Genomic DNA, 27945 nt, shown 5'->3' with positions numbered 1-27945 from the left:
GATTTTTATAACAATTTTTTCAATAGTCATTAATGGAATCCAGCTTCCACAATGGGGCTTTTTGGCCAAAAATTTTTGCTGATACAACTGGTTGTAAATGTGAGTCAGTTTTTTGCCAACCACCCAAACTGTGATCATGTGATCATGAAAATGGTGCAAGGGTAGTGTGAAGATAGGTTGTAAATAATTTGTTTTGAGGCTGTTATAACTTTGAATCATCATTAAACAAATGGACATATATCAAGGACTACCTGTAATCCTCTTGTAAGACTAATTAGTCACTTCTAGAGTTAACCTGAACTAGACAGTTGCAGTATTTTAACATGCTATTTATTATAAAGAAGGAATTATTATTGTTGTTGGTGGTGGTCACGCAATCAGCCAGATGTTTAGACTGGATTTGGCATTTTTGTCCATTTATCAAGTCTTTCCCATAAGCAGATGTTATTTAATAATATTAAAGGTATCAATGCAGGATAAAAGCTGAAGTAAAGCTGTCTTTTGCAACTGACTACTGGTGATTTTGTCAGTGCTGATGGTGTTCAAGTGGTGCTCCAGATGTTTTGTAATCACACCCCAGGTGCCTATTACTGTAGTTACCATCTTTGTTTTCTTTTGCCACAGTCATTCTATTTCTATCTGTGGGTCTTTGTATTTTGTTATTGTTTCTTGTTCTTTCTCGTCTGTTCTGCTGTTTCCAAGTTTGCAAAGTTCACAATCCAGACTTTTTTTGTCTTTCTTACAATTAAAATTAATTTATTATTACGGTTTTATTATTATGGTTGGTTTCACAGTCTATGTTTAGACTGTATCTGGCATTTTTATCCACTTACTGAGTCCTTCCAATTTTTTTTGTTTAATAATAGTAAAGGTATCCTAGTAAGTAAGCTTTTCCAGTGAAAGCTGCCTTTTGCAAATGATGGGTTGCGATTGTATGAATGATGATGGTATTATTATTAGTGTCCATCAGAAACATACAGGAGGGACTAAAAGTCAGGCTCCATAGATCAATCACAATACGTTTTATTAATTTTTTCAAAGAAAATGTTACTCTATTTAGCAATGTTGAAAAGTCATGTGTCAGACAAGTAAGGAAGTGTTTAGAAGAAAATGGCACCAAATTCAATATTAATTGCAATTTATATAATTAATTATCCACAGGTCCTGATTTTTAGTACAATACAACCTGTCATTTTTAGTGGGATTCTTTATTGAAAGATAACTAATATCAGAATTTGATTATGACTTAAAGCATATGAAGATTAATATCTGATTCAGTCTGAAGGTTCAATTTGGAAACTAATGTAAGTTATAAATCAAGTAATTAAATACACTAGAGCTCTACCATATATATGTGTGTGTGTGTGTGTGTGTGTGTGTGTGTGTGTGATTTTATGGAAAAAGTACTCTATTAGACATCTCTTAATTATAATTTTCTCTGCTCCCCATTTTGTGGCTTCATTCATTTTTTTCTACTACAAAGAATATAGTTAGTGCCACCAACTGTTATTTCTGAGTTGACAGCTATTTCCCTAAATTTTTCAAAAGAAGTAAAAATAGACTATACCTGTTAGTGTTAAAGTTTTCAAAGCCAAATATATCCAGGAGCCCAATGGATTTGTACATATTTTTCTCATCTGGAGAAGGATTACAAATTGCATCATTGATCTTATTCACTATCCAGATGAAGAGGAATCCATAGATCCCCTAGGTTTAGAAAAGGAATAAAGAAAAGTTAGGGTTTTTATATAGTTTATTAAAATGTACATTCATACACTAAACACATAGAGCTTAAAATATATTGCACAGCTATCAAATAAAAGCCTATTTATGCATGCATTAGATAAACTTGGAGAACCAATCAGGTCCAGAAACTTCTGTCATAGCAATGATAAAAAAATTTGGTTACAATTCTAGAGATCGGCCTTTTAGAAGGTAGCATGTGACTGTCATATGAGCAGGCTAAAAAGTTTCTAATTAGAGGTGACATTAACTCTGCCATTCCAAAGTGGCAGATAGGACACTTATTATTTATTTATTTATAACATTTATAGGACGCTCATCTTACCTCAAGGTGACTCTGGGCAGCTTATCAACAGCCACCCAAAGTTTTTTATATAAGAACTGAATAATAGAGAAGGCTAGATGCATTCCTGTTTAACTTCCTTATTAGTTAGAATAGGGTCAGGTCAATTTTCCATCATTTGACCTGCATTGCAGCCCCTTCATGCAACATCATACAGGTAGTTCTTGCTTAACAACAGTAGCTAGAACTGGTAATTCTATCACTAAACAACATTGCCATAAAGCACAATGACTGCGCTGGTGTATGACAGCAATCGTGGCAGTTCTGATTGCTGTTGTTAAGTGAGTTATTAAGCATGTCATGTGATTGTCATTTCAACCTCCTAATGACTTCCCCATTGATTTTACTCCTCGGAAGCTGGCAGTGAAGATTAGAAATGGCGATCACATGACTGTGGGACACTGAGATGGCCACATCTACAAGAACCAGTTGTAAGTGTTCTTGTTCAGCATTGTTGTAACTTTGAACACTCACTGAATGATTATTACGTGAGGATTATCTGTAATCAGAATGAGATTTTATGCAGTAAATAGTTCCACTAACTTCAAGAAAATGGCAGAAGCCATGGCTAAGCAGGCACAACTAAATCACTTACTTTTGCTCTACATAGCTCTGAAGCATGAGGCTATATTTGAGGCACATTATTTTAACAGATCAAACAGACATATAAGAATTACATATATAATGACACTAAGGAGTCCTCTATATCCCTGAATATTTATTAATTGGTGATGTTAACAAATTTTTATAACCATAATCCAATTCATCACATGGAGGTTAATATGAGAACAGCACTGTTCCCTTGTGTTCATACAACATTTGAAGAACAGTAGATGGGTGAAAGAATCCTTGACAAACATGAGCATCTTGTTGTAACAGAATATTTTGGTTTTCTATCTTTAAGTTTTGAAAACAAACATATTCTTGCAAAACATTGAGAAAACAGGGCTGATCTCTTTTACCTTGACAAAGGCATCTCTCACATCAGCTGCTTGAGTCACACTTAGGGGCGTAGAGACACTTTCCCCTCGGATGATAATGGAATGGTTTGTAAGGCTCTTGTGGAGTTCTCTAGAATCCACCTGTGGGAATTGATATTGTACTGGATGATTTTATACAGACAGAAAAGATTTATAAAAGAATAGAGCTATATCTAATGAAGGAATACAGAAATTTATTAATAGGACACAGAAACAATACCATTTCTCAGTCAAACTTACTGCAAAAGATTATTTGCAAGAATAAACTGAGAAATGGGACTGTTTTACACTTCTTGGAGTAATTGTAATAAATATAATAAATAAAGGCAATACCTCTAGTAGTTTGGTTGCAGTGGAAAAATGTACAGAATCAAGAATATGAGAGCAATCCAAATTTTCATATACAACACCTAATTGTAGAAAAACAGTAAGTCTTATTCAAAATAAGTAAAAAAATGCAAATTTGTTTGTTTTATTTTATTCAGGAGGAAGTTGTTTGGCTAAAGTAAAGGAAATTTCTAGTTTCTGGAAAACATTATATTGTTATCCTGTTCAATAATATTATGCATTATCCTGACCTGAAATTGGAAGTTGTTCTTAGGTTCTTTTAATATAAAATTAACACATTTAAATGTGGCAGTTAGTTAAACAATGGCACAACATTATGACACAGAGAATCTTCTGAAAAACATCTTCTGTCAAACACTGTTTAAAGACAATCACATCCTTAAGAGGTTCAGATATGAAGGAGTTAAAGGAAAAAGCTGAATCTGATCTATCAATCAAATTGAATTTGTCAATTTATGTTATATGTCAAGCCCAGGAAAACCAAAAGTAAAAAGCCACTGAAGAAACTGAAAAATTTCCTTCCACAGCTGAGCTTTTAAAAGGCAGAAACTGGTCCATGTTCTTTTATTTGATAGGAAAAAGGGCATCTTTTCCTAGATGGGATCCAGATAAGTAAGCAAAGAAACCCAATCTGGAAGAGAATTGGAGAACCAAGAAAAATGTAGCAATGAAGGGAAAAGTGAAAATAGATGCAGACCAGGTTTTAAATTTGTTTTATGAATGATCTTTGCTGCGCATTTGATTCTCTTGTTTCTATGTGTGAACCTGGCAAAGGAAGCAGTAGCTGAGAGAAACCATATCAAATTGGTGTGTAGGATCTTTCTTTTCCTTTATCCCTGTCTACCCATAATATACATAATAAAAGCTTGATTTTCTGAAAGGGCTTTAATTTTTTTTTTGCTCAGCTCAGCTCAGCTACAGCGGAGAAGTCAGAAGAGATGTATTATTTTCTTCCTCACAAGCAAACTCAGCAGTGTACCAAAAACGTTTTCTGTAAGAGTATAGGAAGGATATAGGGGAAATCACATCCCAGTTCCTCAGAACTTCCTCCTTCTTATGAATTCAAAGTGCCATTGAACCTTGAAATCATCCTATCCTTCCTAATCCTAATTAATCTGTTCCCATATACAGTACAATGGCTGGTTTATTAGCAATTTTTTATCACTAGGAAATTAAGAGCACTGAGAAAAAGAAGAAAAGATGGGGGAAATGGCTGGCTGATACTTCTTTGTGCTTCCCTAATGGACAGCTGAAAAGGACAGTGCTCTACTCAAGTAACTCAGGAGGAAGGTGAGGTCACTGTGTAGTAAAACTGTGAAGTTTTGAGAAAGAGAACATTAGTTGCGTGAAAATGTCCCATATGTTTGCAAATATATACATGTACTAGGCTTACCTTCAAATTTTACATTTCCTAGATGCAAAATGGCTGCCAGCAATTTGCTTATGTTCCACTGTTCAGAATCAGAGAACATGAGAATTTTCATAGCTGAGCATATATGAGCATATTCTTTGGCATCATTACGACCTTCACAGAAAGTACATTTGCCCTGCAAATCAGCATAGAATAATGCAAGGCATTTCTTTCAATTACAACAGTACGCATAATATAAAGGTAAAGGATTCTCTGTCTAGTCACGTCAGATTCTAGGGGGCAGTGGCCATCTCTGTTTCTCAACCAAGGGAATCAGTATTGTCCAAAAACATTTCCTGTGGTTGTGTGGCCAGCATGACTACATGCCAAGGTGTCACTGAATTGTCACTGAATGAGTAGTTGATAAGCAAGGACTCCCTATAGATAACTATCTTTTTCCCCTTTGCAAAATAATGTTAAAAGTCCTTTTAAAAATACACTGGAGTACAGCTACACAATTTTGGTGTAATGTTTAGGACCTTAGAAAGTGCCATTCTATGGATACGTAGAAAGTCACATATCCAGCTCTTGATTCCTTACCATAGTTAGGTAAGTATACTCTGAAGTAGTGCCAAGATTCAATGTTCTTTTCTGTTCCGGATTCATCCCCATTAACATGCAATAAAATATGTGATAGTTTCTTTCTTCAGGAGCCTAAAACAATAGAAAGACCACAAAGATATTACTAACAGCAGAAACAAAAAAGCTGCCACAATGAAATAGTATTTCTTAATATATACATCTCTTTACCTGGCGACACACTCGAGACTTCTCCAGAAGGAACTGTTCTATTCGAGCTCCTTCTATTATACCATTTTGGTTGAAGTGAATGTCAATGTATTTCCCAAAGCGGCTTGAGTTATCATTTCGAATTGTTTTAGCATTACCAAATGCTGCAAGAGATGAGACAATATTGTGAAGCAAAATTAGAAAAATGTAACCTATGTAACAGTGCAGAGGCTCAGAGGATAGAGATCCTCAACATCCTTTCCCAGAAGCACTCGCGCCCTGGTCCCTCCTCCTGTTTTGGGATAGTAGCTTGTTAGTTCCTGCTACCACCACACATTTTAGAGGAGACATCACACCTGATGTCTATGTCCTGAACCTGGCAGGCAAATATATAGGGATTTCACAATTTGTGCCATCTCTCTGATGTTTAAAAATATAAAAGTTAAAATAGTTTCCAATAGTACCAACTCCTGCCAATGTAGCATACAGCCATGGTAATTAGAGGCTTCAGCTCTTCTTTCCATTCAGCACTTTGAAAATAAAGCTAATTTAACAGGAGATCAACAGAATCAAACTTTTTTAAAATAAAAATAAAAAAAACTCCTTTTAAACTTTAAAAATTAAAATGCAGTTTTCTTCTATGGTATGGAAAAAGATAAGCAGAGGGCTTCCCAGATCATTAATCAATTAAAGAAAGTAATCTCCAGAGAAGACTGAAGAGCGATTCACAGAAAGATTCTAAAGGAAAAATTGTATTTTCATTAATGTAGTCTGATATATGAATAAAGGCTGACATTAAAACCCAGTTCAATAATTCACACAGAGAAAGTTAGTGCAACACAGAAAAAAAGAAATCAAATCCTGGTTACACATGTATATTTCTACATTTCTACTCTGAAATAAATGGTGTTCTGCTTTAATTTTCTGCGTTTAATCAGAAACTGTACAGGAGAGTTGAAGTCCTATTCCTTTGCCAAGCCTCTCTCGATGGAAATCTTCGTTAGCTTTTAAAAGACAAAAACTATCTCTAGTAGAAGGAAGGACTGGGTAATCCAACTTCAAGAGCCATTGTTACTCATGGTTTGTGGATTGTGGGTTAGTAGTCTGGCATGCAAATGACATTTACTACACTATTTGAAGTAATTTAAAACACTGAGAATTTTTCTTTATAAAGCTTTGTTAGCAACAAAAAAACACAACTGATTTTCTGCTATAAGAACTGCAATTAGATTTCCACTTTAGTACTAAAGAATGCCCTTATCAACATGCAATGTTCAAATACGTTGCAAAATATTTCTGTATTTGAAAACGTAAACCAGAGGAGCAGAATTTCTAGTGGAGTGAGGGCCACAGGAGAACATACAGAGAAAGTGGGAGGGATCACCAAGTAAGGAAATTAAGCATATACACTCATGCAGGCATACAAATACAGAACTCATAAGCATTGTAAAGTAAGGAAGACGGCTTTGATAGAAGTATCCAGGAACCGTCCTAGGCAAAAAGGGCTCACAATATGATAACATTTGGAAACAACTCAGACAGGTACCTCTCTAATTCACTGGAGTATAAGGTGTGGGAAGTAAAGCATAGACTTGCAATTCTGTTTTTATAGCCAATCTCAGTAAAAGCAGTTTTAGTCCTTATGTGGATTTGATGTCCTGATCTGGTCTACCTAGTGTAAAGCTGACAAATATACACACATATGATACTTTCCATGCTTCCCAAGGTATGTTAGTATTATTAGCGGTAGCAGATGTATTAATACTAATACTATTACAGAAGGAAGGAAAGCTGGATCTGAGAGAAGGATTGGTAAGCAGAGAGCGACAGACAGAATAGCATAGAACGCTGGTGGAGGAGCACTGAATACTTTGCTGACATATCTGTAATGCAAGGATGGGCAGAGGACAACTGATCCCTGGCTGAAAGGGGGATGGGATAGATACGGAAAGTCTCGACCCAAAGCAGGAGGAGAGGCTGTGATATACAAAAGCACATTAGGAGGTAAGAGATGATTTCTGGGATGGGGTGGTTCAAAAGTATTTTCAACTACTTCCCTGATGGCCATAATTTCTGACTGGAAATGCTCTAAAGGAGGGAAAATCACCACCCTGCCCCCAAATATTCTTAGTTTAACAATAACAAAAATAACTTCATCCTTGATTCAAAGAAAAGGAACTAGATACTAGAACAACAGAGTCACTTTGTGGTGAGATGGCAACAAACAAAATAAATAATATAGAATAAATAAACAAAAACTGTCTGAAACTGACCATTTTATTCTTCCTCCTTTTGTGTGCTCCCCCACTTTTTTCTTAACCTGGTTCAAAAACTACAAGATTGAAATGAGGACGCTTTGATGGGGAAATGGAGCTATAGTGTCTCAAAACCAGACCAAACCAAACCAAACCACACCACAGTTTTACAGCATATTCAATTTAGAATAAATCAGCTCTGTCCTCCAACACTGCTGATGTCTGGAGTTATTTCAAATTGGGGAAAAAAAATCCTTGCAAGGAAGTGCCCTTATACAATTGGGTTTCAAACCAGTGAATCCAGAGTCACTTTCTTTAGGAAAATGAAATGTGCTATAAAAGTAAGAGTATTTCAAAAGCAAAGTTCTCAATATTTCGCCTTGCACACATAGCCTACCTTCCAAAATCGGATTGGCTTCTAGAATCTGTTGTTCAATCCAGGAATGTTGACCACTAATAACAGCTAAGAACTGCAGCATTAATTTTGTGCTTTCAGTCTTCCCAGCTCCAGACTCTCCACTGGAATAAATTTTGTAAAACTGGTACATCAGAAGTGTTAATCAAATAAATGTATGTATTCTTCCCACAATTCCACTTTTTTTAAAAAAAAAGTAATATTGATTAAATTTTTGAGAAAGAAAAGTTAATGTTATTTTCTGTTACAGCTGCATACTTCAAAAATTATTAATGAGAAGTGTTTTGGTACATTGTGGGAGTGCAATCACAGAACTTTGCTTAAATACCCACATCTTTTTCAGGCTTCCATACAAGACATGTGGCGTAACTACTTTAAAGATGTGTTCTGCTTGCACTCCCAAGTATTCCCTAGTAACTTTTCAGAACCATTTACAAAGTCTCTATGTTGTTGTTGTTAGTTGCGAAGTCGTGTCCGACCCATCGCGACCCTATGGACAGCGTTCCTCCAGGCCTTCCTGTCCTCTACCATCTTCTGGAGTCCATTTAAGCTCACACCTACTGCTTCAGTAACTCCATCCAGCCACCTCATTCTCTGTCGTCCCCTTCTTCTCTTGCCCTCAATCTTTCCCAGCATTAGGCTCTTCTCCAGTGAGTCCTTCCTTCTCATTAGGTGGCCAAAGTATTTGAGTTTTAGCTTCAGGATCTGGCCTTCTCAAGAGCAGTCAGGGTTGATCTCCTCTAGGACTGACCGGTTTGATCGCCTTGCAGTCCAAGGGACTCGCAGGAGTCTTCTCCAGCACCATAGTTCAAAGGACTCAATTCTTTGGCGCTCAGCCTTTTTTATGGTCCAACTTTCACAGCCATACATTGCAACTGGGAAGACCATAGCCTTGACTATACGCACTTTTGTTGACAGGGTGATGTCTCTGCTTTTTAGTGTGCTGTCAAGATTTGCCATGGCTTTCCTCCCCAGGAGCAAGCGTCTTTTAATTTCTTGGCTACAGTCTCTATAGTACTTATTCTATTTCTTTTCCTCCAAGCTATTTAAATATTTTACAGTACTAACACATTTTTCCCCCATCACATTATGTGCCCCTTACCTAATGACAGAGCATTGATCTTTCTTATTCCTCATCATGTTGAAATAACAATTATCAGCAATGGCAAAGACATGAGGAGGCAGTTCCCCAATCCTCTTGTTGCAGTAGAGCTGGATTTGTTCCATGGTATACAGCGGCAGCACTTGATATGGATTGATGGCTACAAGAATAGAGCCTGTGTAGGTCTAAAAATGTTATGAATGCAAGAATCTTGGAATAAATTAGTGATGAGTTTTCAAATGAAGTATCAACATCTACCTCAAAATAAGTTATTGATAGGAATATTTACAATATCAAACAATATTATCAACTTATTCTCTTTATAAATACATGAAATTATAGGTGGCTATATTAGGAAAAGTAGAAACTGTAGAATGAAGAATGACTAAATATAAAGCTAAATCTAAACTAAATCACATTTCTTCAGAATAGTCATTTTTAGTAATAAAAATAATTATATTTTGAGTAATTAATCTATATGCTTTTATTATTATGCAACAATGTCATTATAAATCTTACACTTTTATTGTTTATGTAAAAAGGATCTACATTTTTGTATACTTTTTGGAAGATTTGAATGAAGTGTGTGAAAGGCCTTGGAATACATCATATTTACAAAGTGTGTATACAGAAGATTCTTACAAACAGTCTGTAGAGGTTTTGGTTGTTTTTAAAGCCATTTCTCCGTATATGATTTTATTTCTAAGCAATAGAAAATATATAATTCTCTCATTAGAAAGAATTTATAAAAGTGGGGCTTCAGAATCTGTACTTGACTACATATTATTAATGAATATTAATGAATATCTTACATAGATTTTGTTCTCTTTGTAGCGGATATATAGATTGTGTATCATGCCAGCTTCATTCATCTCTTCAAGATGTATCATATCTTCTACTCCTTGGATGGAGGCCGGATGCATTGGTCGCACTGTGCTAATGTTTTGAGCTTTGATCCAGTACTCCTTAAATACAAGTGCATTTAACTGTCTGAATTTCATATATTAGCTTAGTTTGCTCTTGAAAATAGTTCTTAAGACAATCTAGATTCAGGCCATAAATAACATTAGTATGCTTACTGAAAATGGAGCAATTAAAAGCATGATACTGTACAGGGTTCTGGTTTGTCCTGTTACATTGCATAACACTTGTTTAATTTTGGCTGTGAATCCCAGAGCTTTGTAAAATCCAAAGATTTGACTCTATATCCACATTCAAACTTATTTCCAGCTCTGGAATGCATAAGGGGCAAATATCAATAATGCTCCAACATACCACCTAAAGCTCTCATCAAAGTGTAATTTTTTAAAACAAAAGAGAAGAAAATTATTGGTACTTAGGGAGTACTCCTATTAGTCACTTTTAAATAAGTTGCATTACATTAATTGAAATACAAGCTTAGATTAAATCACATTTACATTCTGACAGTAATCACACTCACTTTTTAGAACTGAGCATCAGAACATCCCACTAAAAGTTCAAGTGTTGAGCCTTTAATAATTACAGATCTATCCAGCCCTTTATTGGATGCAGAAGTTCATATACAAAAATTGGATAGACGAAAGTGTTTATTAGCCTACCTTGCCTTCATCATCCTCCAGCAAGAACCGTCCTGAGTTAGATACTTTCACCACTGCCCCAATGGGCACATTAAACTCTTTTCCTGAATGTAATTCCAGCCATACATGATCACCCTAAAGAAACAATAATCTATAAAAGATTTTTTGCTTTTCCTTGTTCTGACTTATCTATTTTTTTTGCTTTATATGTTGCCAAATCCAACAGATTCATGGTTTTCAATCAAAATGAAAGCAGCTGCACATATCAGTCATATGTAAGGAACAAAAAATTAAATAGAGTAGTTCTATTCATGCACATTAAATTCTTACAGCTTTTATCAGGAGAATTTTGTAACACTTCCAAAAGCTATTTAATAATAAAAGCTAATGTTAGTATTTCAAAGAGGGAACATACTATTCCAGCAATTCTTGTAGACAGGGAAGTGGAAAACTGACTAGAGAATAACAGAAGGCAAACACTGGAGTCTCCAATGGTGTAGAGAAAAGCTGAAGTTTACTCTTTCTAGTCCATTGAGTTTCAGGAACTGGGTTTGAAAACAAACTCTTTGGAGACAAACTAACATTCAAAATAAAGTGCCTAACCAAACAAGTAAATTATTCTGGCAGAAGCTGTTTGAGGTTTCTTCTCCTAGTCTTATACTGATAGTCTTAAAACTTCCAACTTTACTTGTGAACATATAAGCAACTCATTAGTTGTGTAGTCTCTGACCTCTTCCTTTCCTCTGAGGACGACACTTTAGACCAGGGGTGTCAAACTCAATTTCATTGAGGGCCACATCAGCATTGTGGTTGCCCTTGGGGGGCCGGGTGGGTATGGCCAGGGTGGGCACGGCCTACTGGGTGGGCGCAGATGGAGTGCGTATGGCCTACTGGGTGGGCATAGCCAGCTCTACATCATTGCCATCAAAGGTGCCTATGGGGGCCTGGGCAGGAGTGGGACAGATCTGGGGGTCTCTGGCAGAAGGAGGGTCTCTGGGCCAGGGCCAAGGCAGCGGGGACCGTTCCCTCACTGTTTCCAGGATGGCTTCGGGGGCCACATGAAACCACTTCGCGGGCCGGATCTGGCCCCCGGGCCTTGTGTTTGACATGTCTGCTTTAGACTGACGAATCAAATATCTTCTCTACCTGGGCAATGATTTGAGGCATAGCCAGGGCAGCGTAGAAGGGTGGAGTGTTCTGATAAGGGTAATCCAGCAAATGCTTTCTCTGTAAGTTTCCCAGTATTGTCCTCTGGTAGCTGTCAACTTCCGCATCATTCTTCTCCAGTGCCCACACCTGCTCCTTCCTCTCACCAGCCTTTATGCTTAAACTGTCAATGAGTCAGTTTTAAGACTCATCTTAAATCCTAGTTCATGGCACTGGATGCATTGAAAGAACTTACTTTTCTACATCCCTTGCATGTGCGCAGAATAGACAAGTAATGCTTTTCGGTATGATATGACATCTCTTTCATCAAGATGTTAGAGAAAATCAGCCATGGCCTCACCAAGAGCAATTCTCATCAATTTTACAATACGATGATTACTGGAATGTAATTTCGGCAATCATTTGTTCTGTCAATATGAATTTTTTGCAGCTTATACAACAGAGTCAATATATGTGAAAAGATGAGAGTAACTATCTGCTTTGCTTGACTCTTGCCCCTTCTGACTGATTAAATCTGCCAGATTGTAAGGGAGGTGAAGGGAGGTGAACCTGCTTGAGGGTAGCATGTGATCCCTACCAGGTTATGACCTTTACTAAAAAAAAAAGCCCTCCTTTGACTAGGAAGATTTTTGTAATTATAGATCAGTGTCAAATATTCCAGGCTTGAGTAAAATGATCAAGAAACTAGTGGTTTTGCAATTCCAGATGCATTTGGATGAAATAGATTTTCTGGACCTAGTTCATTTGGAATTTTATCCAGGTTATGTTACTGAGATTGCTTTTGATATACAATCTTATATTGTAGGCCACATTTGCCTTCTTGTTTGTACCTTATTTGTTTTTGTTTACTCTTTTTAAAATTGTATTACATTTTTTTCTCTCATTGTGATATTGTGAGATGCCCAGAATCATTCCAGAATCAGGCTGTGCCTAAATTGAACTAAATTAAATTAAATTAAAACTACACTGGAACGGGGGTTCCTACTAGTTCACAGGACCTCTTGGTCCTTTTTTTTTAAATAGCATCAATCATATTATCCATCTGAGTCATCTGGTGGGGTTGGAACTTGGGGGACCTATTTTGTGGTGGTTGCAGTCATTTCTGTTGGAACATATTGTGATAGATTAACATTGACCAATGGCTTTCCCAATGAATTGTAGGAGAATGCAGCATAAATTGTATGAGAACAAATTAGGTACTAATTATGGAAGCCAGAAAGACAAGTCACCACATACCAGGCATATAAGTGACTATGGATCATTCAGAGTTACCATCAATATTATGGAGCCTTGGTGGAGCAGTGGGCTAATGCCTCCTTAAGTAACACCAGCTGCCTGCAATTAGTGTAGGTTCGAGTCCCACCAGGCTCAAGGTTGACTCAGCCTTCCATCCTTCCGAGGTAGGTAAAATGAGGACCCAGATTGTTGGGGGCAATAAGCTGACTTTGTAATAATTTTTTATTTTTATTTTAATTCCATTTATATCCCGCCCTTCTCCAAAGACTCAGGGCGGCTTACAAGCTTAGCAGTAGCCTTCATTCTATGTATATGCCTGCTTATTAGGGCTTTCACACACACCCCAAGCGGCATTATTACAAAGTCAGCTTATTATTTCACCCCCCGCTTGGGGGGGTGAAAGCCCTAATAAGCAGGCATATACATAGAATGAAGGCTACTGCTAAGTTTGTTAGTTATAGTTATTTAACTATGAGGAAGCAATCATGTCCTTGAATATCCCTCAATCTTGCTCATGAACTGGATGAAATATAAAGATTAAGCTTAAATTCAGACAAGGATGAGGCTGCACTCTCCACAAAAGAGAAAGCTTGTTATTTCAGAGAGGTTCTTGATCCCCAGATCTCACTGAATTTAAAGAGGCAAGTGCAATGAAAAAGGATTTTGCACAGCTAAAACTACTGCACCAACACCAGCCCTCCTTGAGCCAGGCAGACTTGCTGAAAATTATTCATGCCTCGTTTCAATCATCTTCACTGCTGCAACACATATTATATGGGGCTATTTTTGAAAAATAGAAAGGCACAAGGAAGACATCATGTCTATAACAGAAAGAAGTACACTGAGTGCCCACTGCCTATTGAGCACAATGTAAGATGACCTTCAAAGCCTCAAATGGCTTAGCACGGGACCAGTCCTCTCTCTAGGAATTACCCAATTACTTAGATCAGCAGGAGAGGCTATTTTAAAGATGCCCCCAACAGAAGCTTTTTGCTATGCAGGGTATGAAAACCATACTCCTCAGGGAGAGGTGCTTGGACCCTCACTTCCAGTATTTAGGTAAATGGCCAAAACATATTTTTTTCATCAAGTTTTTAACTGTACATTGAATTTAAATGTATTTACTGTAATTCTGATTTTACTGGGGGGGTTGGGTTTTTTTGGTAAACCAATTAAAAAAACTAAGCACTTTTATAAACAAACAGTGGAGTATTATGTTTAAAATTATATCTTTTGTAAAAGGGAGAATCAATATAGGTAACATTTGGTTTAAACCCAAATACGTAGTGCTGACAGAAAAAAGAATAGTCTAACTTAGGTTAACAAGATATCACTATTTAGCTCACAAGTGGGAGAAAGTTCTAAAAACTGAAAGCAATATAAAGGTTCAAATAGGAGAATAATGTTCTTTTTCTGTGCCTCCTTAAGTAATACCAGCTGCCTGCAATTAGTGCAGGTTCGCATCCCACCAGGCTCAAGGTTGACTCAGCCTTCCATCCTTCCGAGGTAGGTAAAATGAGGACCCAGATTGTTGGGGGCAATTAAGCTGACTTTGTAATAATGCCGCTTGGGTGTGTGTGTGTGAAAGCCCTAATAAGCAGGCATATACATAGAATGAAGGCTACTGCTAAGCTTGTAAGCCGCCCTGAGTCTTCGGAGAAGGGCGGGATATAAATGGAATTTTTAAAAAAAATTATTCTGGAAACTCTTTGTCCAATCAGGCAGCTGCGCCAGAGTGTGCTATTTTTTTAAACAGATTTTCTAGTCCTTGTGATAGTACTTCTGGGGAGCCATCGGATGAAGGGGGAAGGACAAGGCCTACCTTCAACAAATACCGGTAATCCTCCACTTACAACTATTCATTTAGTGACAATCTGAAGTTACAACAGCAATGAAAAAAAAGTGACTAATGAACATTTTTCACATTTAAAATTGCTGCAGCATCCCTGGGGTCACAAAAATTAAAATTTGGATGCTTGGCCACTGGCATATATTTATGAGGGTTACAGCATCCCATGTTCATGTGATCCCCTTTTGAGACCTTCCGAGAGGCAAAGTCAGTGGGGCAGCCAGATTCACTTAACGACTGTGTTACTAACTTAACAGCTGCAGTGATTTACTTAACAACAGTGGCGAGAAAGGTCATAAAATGGGGGTAAAGCTCACGAAGCAACTGTCTTGCTTAGCAATGGAAATTTTGGGCTCAGTTGTAGTTGTAGGTCGAGGACTACCTATACACGTGACCTGAATCTCAACTTCTTGTCAAGCCTAGTTTATATTTCAAACAGCATATTATTCAATGTCATACGAATGCAAATGAATATATACTTACAGCTTGAAGCACAACCATCTTGTTCAAACAAGTTGATTATTTTCAGCCTGTTGGGCGAAAAACAAGGGATAGGGGGAAAGAAATACAATAGAAGGATAAAATATTTTAGCAAAAAAACATGAACAAGAATCTGGAATCCACGAGTAAGTTATAAGTTTAGAGATAGGAGTAGTATGTATTTTTCCTAAGAAAGATCAGAGAGTGTTAGACGACCTTGAAATAATGCCTGGGAAATTTATATAAATGAAAATTGTTTCCCCCAAATCTAAATTATGTCATGTAACTAGATTAGGTTGAAATAAGTTGATTGATCCTCTGCTTTAAAAGCAACTTGAGTCAAAAGTCAGATATTGCAAGTCCTTCTGAAACAGCTGACTGAAGGACCATGACACTTTATTGACACCAATTCTTGGAGGTTCACGGAGTAGAATACTGGAACTGGAAGACAACACTTCCTTTTTTTGTGCTAAATTATAACATCTTTGGATGATTTGCAGCACGTCTTTCTTTCTTTCACTTCCATTTGAGAAATGATAATAATAAACATGGAGCAAGATGACATGTTTTATTAAAACATTTAAGGCAATTCAACACCCTTGTACAGCCTAAGTTGCTTGCCTCCTGTGCAGCTCTCACCTGTTCCTTACACCAACTTCAGAAGTTCCAGTCCAGAGTGTAATGGTTGGCAATGGGACCAGGCTGGTGCTCAGTCCAAACTATAGCTATTGCAAGGTCAGTTGGTTGCTTCTCTTCTTCTTGCTCTTCCCAGCTAGGCAGGAAAAGCAAACTTTGCAGGCAGTTCTTGTGTGAACTGATCTACCAATGCCTGTCTTTCCTTTTAGAGATTGTTAACTCACTAGTCCCTGTGCTATTCGTTTGCTTTCCCAGATGTTTGCACACATAAATCCCTTCACTATATCCCTCCTGCATTATCTCTATTGACTTTAATAAAACTACAGTCTGGTGGGTTGTGGGTTTTTTTTGTTTTGCCTTTTGGTACCATCATAATTCTGCAACAACACCCAAAGCAACAGGGGATAGTTGTTTTTTTGTTTGTTTTGTTTTTATATTTCTCTGTAGCATCTTATAAAGTTTGTAGCAAGGAAGAATTCTTCATAGAAATAAAGTATTACTTTTCCTATATTGCAACTTAAAGATGCTTTTAGAAAACAAAGAAAGGGAAATGGAAGCTTTGCAGTTCGGTGGCCGAGGGGTGGGAGTGCACAGGGAGCATTCTTTACTCACTTATTCTGTCTCTTTACTAGGCAGAAACATAAAGGAAAATGCAAGGGGTGAATGGAACATGAGCTTCTGGGGTAAAGGGCAGAGTACTGACTGTTATTGACCAGCAGAGAACATTACGGCCAAACAATCTAGAACAAGATGGCTGCCCAGGGCAGAAACCAGCCACTACAAATGAATAAACATGCCAAACTCTGGGGCCAGACGGAGTTAGGGTGCTCCTAAAAGAAATGAAGTGCTGGAGACTGTCTCCTCTGAAGGACTTCAGGCATATCAGATCAGAAAACAGCAGGTCTGAATCAAAGCTTGAAAGCATGGGTGTGGCATGCATTTGCGTTCATCCACTCCTGCATTGAGGAAGTGGCCGGTTGCTCTTCCGCAATTAGCCAAGAAGAAAGTACAGATCTGCCCTTCATGAAATACAAGGAGAAAACCTTACAACAGCAGAGAGAAAAAAATCTACTTTCTAGTGCCATCTATTCTCCAGATGTCATTTGTTCAGTGTCCTCTATTCCTTTTCAAGAAGCAAAATATTCTTTTTAAAAAGTATTATATACTACTCTTCAATATTTGCTCTGTGCAACAAAAATGCAAAATTATTTGATTTCTGCACTCCCCACAATCATATTTACTCCCCAAGATATTTTAATTATACCCTTATCAAATGTTATTTTTATATGATAAAGATTATTATGAGCAACATAAAAATATTTCCATTATCATTTTGATTACTATTGCCATAGGTTGTTGGGAGTTGTGATAGTGGCGGCCATACGTCTTGGGCCCTTCCAGAAGACGCAATTCTTTGGCTCATCACACTCATCTTTGTCTAGCAAAATAACAAGGCAATTCTGCCTATTCTGCTCTTGCAAACTTTGTAATCACTTTTTGAGAATTGAGACTTCCGAAATAATACTATGATACAATCACCATGTTCATAGTTACAACTTTAAATGAATTTATATTCTGAGAGTCACAAATGTAAAACTTTTTTTCTTAAAAAGCTGCTATGTGTGCCCCATGTTTAAACAGAACAGTATCTTTTATCCTCAGGATTTATTCTAAATATTTATGCTAATTTTAATGGGACTTTGCAGAGTTAGAGATATATGGATACATCAGGGGGTGGAGCAGAATTCACCTCAAGGCCTTTAAATAAAATATAATTATGATAAAAATGCATTTCAGAAGCCACAAGATAAAAACACAATGTACTGTATTTAATAGTAGGATGTCTTATCTTGTGTTCCCTTTATTTTTTTGAGCTGTATGTGTGTAATAACTATTAACAAATAAACAATGAGTAAAAAAGCTCAAAGATTTTTTAAAATGTCTTTCTTGACCTCCAGGCCCATATATGTTAAAATGTTATCTTTTTTTAAAATAGTAATATTCAATTTAATTCCCATATATTTTGGGTTATAAAAGATCATGGTCTGATCATAAAGTCTTAAATTTAATTTTCATAATTCAAATATTTGTATTAAAAATTAACAAACCCCCAAATTTAGAGGATTCAGTTTTAACTTAGTGTTAGATAAACCTTTATCCCAGCACTTGTACTTATTCTCAAAGCAAGTAGCTGATGCTCTACAATTAATAGATGAATAAAATACTTGATAGTAATAGCCATGTACAATGATGGTTTTCAAGTAACAATTTATCCATTTCTGAAATCATATTGTCTACAAGACTAAGTGAATAAAAGACCAAAATCACATTACCTGCCCTAGAAGAGTAGATATAGCTTAATTCCCATTCTCCGTTTCAGAGAAATCATGTGTAGAAAACCCTGGCAATGAAACCCTGGAAGAACGCTGTCATGAAAAAATATTCCTTCTATTCCATGAGGAAGTAACTGAAGTTCCTTTCATGGTTATTTATTATAGGACTTTGCCCCTAGTTCAGAGTATATTCTATTTTTGAAGTTGGCATTTTAATTAGGTGAGAGCAATCAATGACTGATTTTGTAGCACTCAGGGATTATCTTAGCTTCTCGCACAAATGAAGATTCACAACACATTAAAATCATTTCAGAAGAAAATTCGAAGCCTAGTTCTTATATATTATGATTCAGATGTGAGGGGGAAGGAAGTTTTTATTAAAAAGCTTGGAAGATGCTCTTTCTTTCCTTGTATACATATTTTGCAGTATAGCTAGAAAATGGTAAAAAAGAGGAACTCCCCCCTCCACACCTACACCTTCTGATATTTATTTAATTATATTTTCCATCCCACCTTTATTACTTTATAAGTAACTCTAGGCAGCGAACAAATAATTGTTCTTCATCTTCCTATTTTCCTCACAACAACCAACCTGTAAGGTGAAGAGCTGAGACAGAATGACAGGCCCAAAGTCGCCCAGCCCGTTTTTCATGACTAAGGCAAGACTAGAACTCACAGTCTCCTGATTTCTAGATTAACAGTTTAACAGTTACACCAAAATTGCTCTCTTTGGCAGAAGACAGAAGGAAAACACCTTCAGGCTTTCAATATTCTCTTAGTATAGCATGTTTCAGTATTTATTCTGGACTCCATTTCCTGACCTGGCTACCTTGAAGGACTCGCACTCCAAACTATGAAAAATAATAGGATAAAAAACTTGCAAAAGTGAAAAATATTTCTGCTTAATGCCTTGCTTTCATTTGTACCATCCAAAATAAATCTGTGATAATAAACAGTCCCAATCCAATACAGTGGATCAGCAGTACAAGGGCAAAGTAAGTGGGTGGGAGTGGGGTAAGTGTAGTGGGAATAGCCTACAAGCTATCTGGAATCTTCTTTTATTTTTTAGGGAATCAACAAATTGTTAGTACAAGAACAAGAAACCAATAAAGGTGAATATCTGTAGCTCAGGTTAAAATGAGGGGTTCCAAAGATGCTTTTTCAGGAGGCAACTGGACTTCATTGTTTTTCTTTGAAAACATTTTGCTCCTCATCCAAAACGTTTCTTCAGCTATGACTGGATGGTGGGGAATGGAAGGGTTTATATTCCTTGCAGACAGCTGGTTATTTGCATTCTTTTAGAGGGTCCTTAGGGTCATCTGGAGGATTATCTGTGTCCTCAGGGTCATCTGAGTAGTGCTAATTGGTGTGGAACCTTCTGGCTGCAGGATGTTTTGCCCTGTTCCTGTAATCTGCAATGTTTTCTAGAAATCCTTTCATATTCCTGCACCATTCAAGGGTGTTCATCCCAAAGTGCATATCTAATGTCTATGGAGATTCTCAGTCAAATGAGGGGTCCTTGCTACTCTCTGAGCTTGGTTGTGTTCTTTCAGGTTTCATTATCCAAACTAGGTAACATCATCAGTGCTTATGATGATGTTATCTATTTTGGGTAATGAAACATCTGCAAAGAAACAAACAATGTCAGAGAGCACCAAAGATCCCTTAAGATCAGGGCTTTTTTTTCTCATAGAACGCTCAGAATGGCGTTCCGGCACCTTTCTTTTGCCAAAAAAAAAAAAAGCTCCCTCTATTGGCTTTCGAAAGCCTATTGCAGGAGTAGGCAATCTTGGCTCTTTTATGACTCGTGGACTTCAACTCCCAGAAATCCTGAGCCAGCCACGCTGAGGGGAAAGAGAGAGGTTTCCAAGCTGAGCCATGTTGGCTCAGGAATTCTGTGAGTTGAAGTCCTTGAGTCATAAAAGAGCCAAGGTTGCTTACCCCTACACTAGAGGAGGACATTAAAATTGTTTACAAGGTTACTTCTTTAGGAACTAAACTTTTAGAATCTAAAACAGCTAATTCAAAAGAGCCAACAGGAAAGAACCTCACATTTTTCATCTGCTTCTGTCTTTTGGAAGGTAAAATTAGATAACAAAATAATCTATTTCCTATGTTAACATCTCTGCAATGAAATCAATAAAGGTAACAGGAAAGAAATGAGAAACATTTTTCTCAATGTAATATGTCTAATTTAGGGGGGGGTATTTTGGGTTTCATTGGTTAGATTCATTTATTGTTATAGAAATGGCTAGTTTATAATATTATAGAAAAGCAAAAAGTTGAGGTTCAATGTTAATGCTTCCTTCTACTCCTGCAACTGAGGAAGGCAGAAGTCAATGCCTTTTCTTTTTCCCTTCTCCCCCTCATTTTTCCCTTTTTCTCTCACCCTTCACTCGCAAAAGCCCCCCCACTCACTCGCACTTTGTTCACAAAAGCCTCCAGTCGCTCTCACTCACTCCTCCGTCTCTTTCAAAGGCACCTCGTTCAGTCTCTCCCCAACTCACTCCATGTCTTTCAAAGGCCTCTTGCTCACTCGCTCACTTACTGCTACGTTGTTTCCAAACGCCATTTGCTCGTTCACACACTCACTTACTGCCCCGACGCTTCCAAACACCATTTGCTCATTCACTCACTCACTGTCCCGTCGCTTCCAAACGCTTCCAAATGCCACTTGCTTGCTCGCTCACTTACTGCATTTGGAAGCGACAGGGCAGTAAGTGAACAAGTGCTGGTGCCGGAGGCCATCAGCTGTTTGGCGCCGGAGACCACTGTCACGAGGAACACAGCTCTGGGTCGGGGTTCGGAGCAGTTCCGGGTGGGGGCTCAGCACGGGCCACAGCGTGGCAACTGTGGGGAGGGGAATCCCCACGGCCTGTGGCTCCGAGCCACAGGGGCGGAGGTGCAAATGATGGGCAGCGACGCTGTAGCAAGACACCGGCATCGCTCCCAGTGACAGCACCTCTCAGTTCCGGCACCTTTTTTTTTTTTTAGAAAAAAAGCACTGCTTAAAATAAAGAAAGCTCCACCCTGATGAACTCAGAAATAAATTGGGCTTTAAAGTAAGCATATTCAGTTACTCAGATTGTTGAAACATATTTCCCCCCTTCATTATATCAAATTAGACAATTCCGAGATTCTTGCTTCTTGGTTGTAAGAGATGCTCAGAGATTGACAGGTAAAAATATTATGTTGATCACTATTAGCACACCTGATATTTTGTAAGAGAAGACATTACGAAAAACTAGTTGAATATAATAGTAATAATAATTTCAGTATTGAAAACTCATTGGTTATAAGCATTATCAGTTATGTTTTTATTTACCAGTTAACTTTTTCAAGCATTGATGAGGTAATAAAAGATCCATGGTTAACAACTGCCTTTCCAAAAGGGTCATTCATTCTTAATTTTCGCAAAGGAAGGAAGGAATACTTCTTTTATGATGTTTCCTCCAAGAAATCACATGAAACACAAGAAAAAAGTCCTGGAATTAGCTCTATGTATTCATGAACAGCATCAGATTACAGCTTAATTTGTTTTTCCTCAAAACATTATGAATAAGAATACATACACAGTTTTAGATATTAGGTATGACTGAAATAATTAATCTCTTACAATTTTAGCCAAGTGATAATACTATTTAAAACCCATTCCAAATGCCATATTATAGTTTGTTTTTATACTGTTTGCCTTTGTATTGTTTGCTTATATTCTCTACCTGTTTTTCATTCCTTTTATGTGTATGAAAAGCACTAACCTCCTTGTATTAAATGGTGAAAATTCTAATTTAATTATTTCATTAGATTAATTGAAAAGCAAACTTGCATAGTAAAATGTCATATTGCAATGAAATCAGCCCAGTTTTATTAGACAACTTTGTAGTATTGTATATATATTTGAAAATTTAATTACATACCGGTACATATTAAAATTCACTTATACCACCATAAGTCAACTGTATAACACTGAGCAACTTAATTATGCTGTTCTAAAGAACAAGTTTCTTTATGTCAACATATATGGATAGAACTTTTCAGGTGCTTCTTATTTAATAGCTCCCCCCCCCCCGATAAAAGAATTAAAATAGCATAAAAGTCTTACACTGCTTTTCCTTCTTTTGAGAAAATTAGTAATCTTGTAGATATTCTTCTGTCACATAGGCTAAGAAAGGGTATCAAACTGTTCCAATTACACCTCTGTGAGATCTGGAATTCTGCAATCCTGGATATAATATTGCTGCAGCTTAATGCTAACTTCAGATGACTGGCTATATACCTTTTGCCTTCTGCAACTTCCCATTAATCATTACATCCAATCAGAGTTCTTTCCGATGTCCTTGGCTGCTACAGTTAAATTTAAAAACCAATGGTAGGGGATATCAAGAAGGAAAAGAGAGGAAGGGAGAGATTAAAATAAAGATCACAGCGTTTTCCCTATAATCCCAAATTACCACATTCATCCATCTGTGAAAATAAAGTCAAAATAGGTTACCGTCCAAGTACCTGGACATAAATACTACCATGTTAGGGCTTCTTACTCTGGATGTTATACGTTTATCCTTTCCTGCTGGGCAATCTTATTACAATCTACGTGATCCATCCATCCCTCTTTTTGGGATCCAGCCAACAAAGCATTAAATGCATATATTGAACCTATTTGGTGTCAAGTCCTGGCTCATCTAACCTAAGCAAATATTCCTGGACATACCTGAAAGAAGCAATAAAGCTATAAATATACATGAGCTTATTAGATTGCTTTCTGGAATTAGATTCTGGAAAAATATTTTTTATTCTTACACATAAATTATTGTAATCTAGTCTCATTCTAGAATACATGCTCATGTAATTGATGTACATGCTACATAAAAAATGAGAATTCTTCAAAATAACAATAATTCTTCCTGAGCACATAAGGTAGCTTTTTTTTTGCTTAAACATAGTTTTAAATGTTTAAAGGTGCTACATCAGGTTATATATGTTAGGAAGCGTGTTGCAGTGGATGGGCAGATGAGTAATCCAATCATCCCTAATAAGCTTTTGGGGCAATGGTTGAAATTCTAATAAAAACAGGAACAGATCACTGGGGATGTAATGTTTCTTGCACAAATTTCACTGCCAGATCCTCTGGAGTAATACAGGCACAAACCTATCCTTGTTTCTACAAGAAGCTTTGCAAAATTTCAGTTAAATCAGAAAGATGAAGCATATCATGAAAAAAACTTATTTCCTTGTTAACAGATGAGTGCATTTATCCATTTCCTAAGTTAGATGGGGAAGAATATGAACTGAGCTTTTCTGGTACTTTGCCAAAATACAAAAGATCTTTTTAGATTTGGATCTCAAAACTAACTATTTATATTAAATTGTAAACAAAATAGAGAAGCTGTAGCCTGACGATTTGGCATATGAGACAATAGAATTTCCATACTTCCAAACATGTCTCTCCACAATGAATTGTGAGTACTGTGTGGAGGTACACTCCACCAAATTTAGCAGCTGACATGACAATAAGTTAGTTCACTGTAACCATGATTAATGGTTTGTTAAACCCCCTTCCCCCCCTCTCACACACACACTTCCACTGGCTGAATTTATTCTGTATTCAGCAGGATGATGCCAAACATCTTTCTCCTTTCCACTAATGCCAGCATTTCAGCAGACATTTCGAATACTGATTCAGATTAATAAATGTGGCTAATCTTGATCCAGAAAATTACTTCAGATATTCATCTGTTGTCTTTAGCTCAACAATGACCAGCATATATAAAATGTGCACATAATGAATGTTCCTTGATTTTTTTGTTTTGTTTTTGAAGGTTTTTTTTTTACTCTTTTAATTATTTGTTAGATTTATAGCCTAAATATTATACAAGAGCAAGGCAGGGTGCAAAATATTTCCCTATTCCTCACAACAATCCATACAATAGTACAGTTAAGAAGGATATGAGGCTGGAGTGATTCATTCCTGATGATGTAAGCACAATCTAAAATATTTAATACATGCTCCATCTGAACGATGATTTATGGATGATGGCAATGACACACATAAGGAAAGGGGGAAGAGATTTGATTTTGCATCATGCCCATTTTGATTTGATTTTGATTGGGAGCTTCCCAGAGTTCCATATAAGATGGGCTGCTCTATAAACGTTTTAAATAAATATTTTGGCACCTCATCCATGGGTACCCCTACTCCATGACTTGGAAGCACCATCATTGGAGCTATGTGGTGTAGTACCTCAATACAATGGCTACAATCAGACAGATTTAACTTGATAGGATGTTGACTCTATATTATGACCAAAGGCCTAAGTGAAAGTGAAAGGTCTCCACTGTTGCATTGTGGATAGATAACAAGGTTCAGCAAAGCCTTACCACATGAGTGCTTTCTGGACAATGTTCCTAAGAGCCTGCCTGCATTTAGTAGGCATCACAATGTGCAACAGCCTTGTGTTATGATGCTGCAACAGCACACAAGGCTTGTGCAACCTAATTTGTCAACTGTTCAATTGTTGTGCCCAGAACTAAGGGATGGATTTTTCAGATTGCAGCAGTGATCTGGGTGCAAGTAGGAGCTCCATACTGACATTGTGAAAAGAAATCATGGGTTAGGCAATTGTAGCAGTGTCCATTGGGAAGCTGATATTTGCCTCCACAGGAGTCTGTTGATGCTTCAAAGTGTGCAGCAGCCATTCACTGAGGTGTGGCAGCAGACAAAACCAATGTAATGTGATGTGCAAGTCACCCAAGACTGTACTTAGGATTAGTGGGGGAGGGGGTTATCTTTTAGAAATGATGAAAAAAAATTGAAGCTGAAAGGACACTTGGCTATTCAGCAAACCAATGATTCAGATAAACCTGCCAATTGACTATGAAGCATTTCTATGACATAATGATAAAATAATTTGGATTGGACTTCATGGTTCCCAGATCTGAAGATCACATCCTTGAGTAATTGGGAGTCAGGAAACATATAAAATTTAATAAATAATAATACTGAAAATTCAACTCAACAAAGAGTAAGGGGGGGGGGGAACCGTGTATTATGTGTATTACACAGTACATTGTATTAGCTTCACTTTACTTAGGGATTTCACTGAAATGTTTAATTTGAGTAGGGCCCCTAAAAGTTTGCAAACAACCAAATCTTGACACAAGGTGTACCACAAAATTGAACAGTGAATACTATGGTACAGGGGTGTCAAACTGCCAGCCCGCGGGCAGGATGCGTCATGTGGAAGCCGCATCCACCCCATTGCTGGCAATGGCAAAACCATCCCGATATGTTGCGTGATATCACGTGACGTCACACGTTTGACATGTCTGCCATAGTATGTATAAGGCCAAACAAATGTATTATGAGGATTCTTTGGTAAGAAGCATAAGTAATGGTGTGAAGTCAGAAAAGTTCTCTGAGAAAGCAAGCTTATGTTATATCAGGCTATTATACCTATGGGGCTGCATGCATATCTTCGAAGCACAGGAAACCAGGCCCATGGTTTCTCTCCTGTAGAAAATTTGGTGTTACAGAAAATGGAATTATATCTTTTTTATTTCCAAGAGGCCTGTCCACATTACACATTGAGCATCCAGAAGTCTCCTTTCACACTCCATCAGGAGTTTGAAAAACATCAACTTTAGTTGCTTGGACTTGGAAAAGTATTATTGAACTGTTCCCCTCTTCCCACTCTTAGATTTCAATAGATTTCACCTCTTGTTGGTATTTTTGGGAATGAATTAGTAGATGCAACATTAGATCGTTCATATGAAGATTGTCAGGTTCCTTTTGGACCAAGGTCAGGAATTGGGTTAAACATGAAACAAGAAACATCTGGCAGAAAGAATGGGATGTTGATATTACCGGCTGGAGGGTACATTACAGATTAGTGAGTTTCAGCTTTTTGCCATTTCTGGCAGAGCCCACCAGCTTTTGTTTCTGAGAGTTTTACCTGGACATTGCTCTGCAAGGGATACATTTATTTTTGAAAAGATGGATAATTAATGTGCAACAAGTAATCAATTACTGGGGGATTGTGTTCAATTTTTTGCAGAACAAGAGTTTCTTTTTCATCTATTGGTTTTACTGTTGCATCACTGGCATTGGTCATTTAGCTAGGAATCATGTACATATAGTCCTCAAGTTACAATGATTCATTCAGTATGATGTTACATTGGTACTGAAAAAAGCAACATGACTGGTCCTCATACTTACAACCATCAGAGCATTCCTATGTTCAAGTGGTCAAAAATTGGGTGCTTGGCAACTGGCATGTATTTATGAAGGCTGCTGTGTCCCAGGCTCATATGGTCACTATTTGTGACCTTTCCATCCAGCTTCTGACAAGCAAAATCAATGTGTGAAGCAGATTCCCTTAATGATCACGACTCACTTAACAACCGCAGTGATTCGCTTAACAGTTATGGCAAAAAAGGCCATAAAATTGGGTGCAACTCACTTAATAATGCTTTGCTTAGTAATGGAAATTCTGGTCCCAATTATGGTGATAAGTCAAGACTGACCTGTACGGAAATTTCCTCAATGATAGAAGTAAATGAAAGGTCTCCAAATTGTAATATTGAAAGAGAAATTTAAAACTGAATATGCTGCAGTGGAAATTTACTAGGTGAATGGAGAACATGAGAACCAGGAAAGGAGAGCACAAAGAAAGGATGCTAAGTGAAACACGTAGGCAAAAATTAGCTGGGTCTTAAGAGTGGGAAAGGAAGAAGACAAGTTATCAATACATCTGTAAGAGAAGATAAGTAGCAAAACAGGAAAGAACCTATTTTTTTCTAAGTGGTCACAAAAAGGGGGCTTGAACTCAAGCAACTGCACATGTGCAATTAGTTGATTAATATTAACTGACGCACCTTGCATAAATTACCTCTTAATTTTAATGTACATGGGATGTACGACTTAGTAAGTAGCAGGAAATATGTAGGAGGCGGTCGGAAAGAGTGTAACCTCATAGTACCTCTGCCAATGGGGAAAGAGGAGGGATGTGTGGCCGGGGCCAGGGATCTATAAAAATGGGAATATTTTGAGTTGAAACTTTGGAGAAAACCAAGCTTTGATATCTTCTCTCCCCACTTATTGCAGTAAACGAAACAAAAGGCCTTCACTGTGTCTTGGCTGGTTATTGGTCAGGCGAGCTTGCCTCTGGTCACAAAGGAAAGTAGCCAGGAGCGCATAACACTCAACCATCCCATTTTCATGAAATATTGTAACGTTATCTGTTATTTTTTAATGGAGTTAGTACTGTATTATCTTCCTGTCCTAGTATGCTATGATTTCACTAGATGTTCTTATAGTCTGTTTAAACTTTGTAAAGGCTTTTCCCTACTCGAGATAGAAGCCA

At 37.3% G+C, this 27945-nt stretch overlaps 1 protein-coding gene across 1 annotated transcript in view; it reads right to left on the bottom strand.

The window, feature by feature from the left end:
* Window positions 1-21158, bottom strand: part of MYO7B (myosin VIIB) — a gene marked incomplete at its 5' end in the record, with an annotated part of 71435 nt that extends 50277 nt beyond the window's left edge. Inside the window, 12 exon segments of the mRNA XM_083363289.1 lie at window positions 1568-1707; window positions 3049-3168; window positions 3400-3476; window positions 4808-4961; window positions 5366-5479; window positions 5576-5718; window positions 8207-8328; window positions 9327-9511; window positions 10139-10291; window positions 10907-11020; window positions 12032-12215; window positions 21094-21158. Of these exon segments, the coding sequence (XP_083219415.1) occupies window positions 1568-1707; window positions 3049-3168; window positions 3400-3476; window positions 4808-4961; window positions 5366-5479; window positions 5576-5718; window positions 8207-8328; window positions 9327-9511; window positions 10139-10291; window positions 10907-11020; window positions 12032-12215; window positions 21094-21158 (1571 nt within the window).
* Window positions 21159-27945: the final 6787 nt, after the last annotated feature.

Source organism: Vipera ursinii (assembly GCF_947247035.1).
Source record: "Vipera ursinii genome assembly, chromosome: 5".
Classification (NCBI taxonomy): domain Eukaryota; kingdom Metazoa; phylum Chordata; class Lepidosauria; order Squamata; family Viperidae; genus Vipera; species Vipera ursinii.
This window is presented reverse-complemented; position numbering and strand designations above follow the sequence as displayed.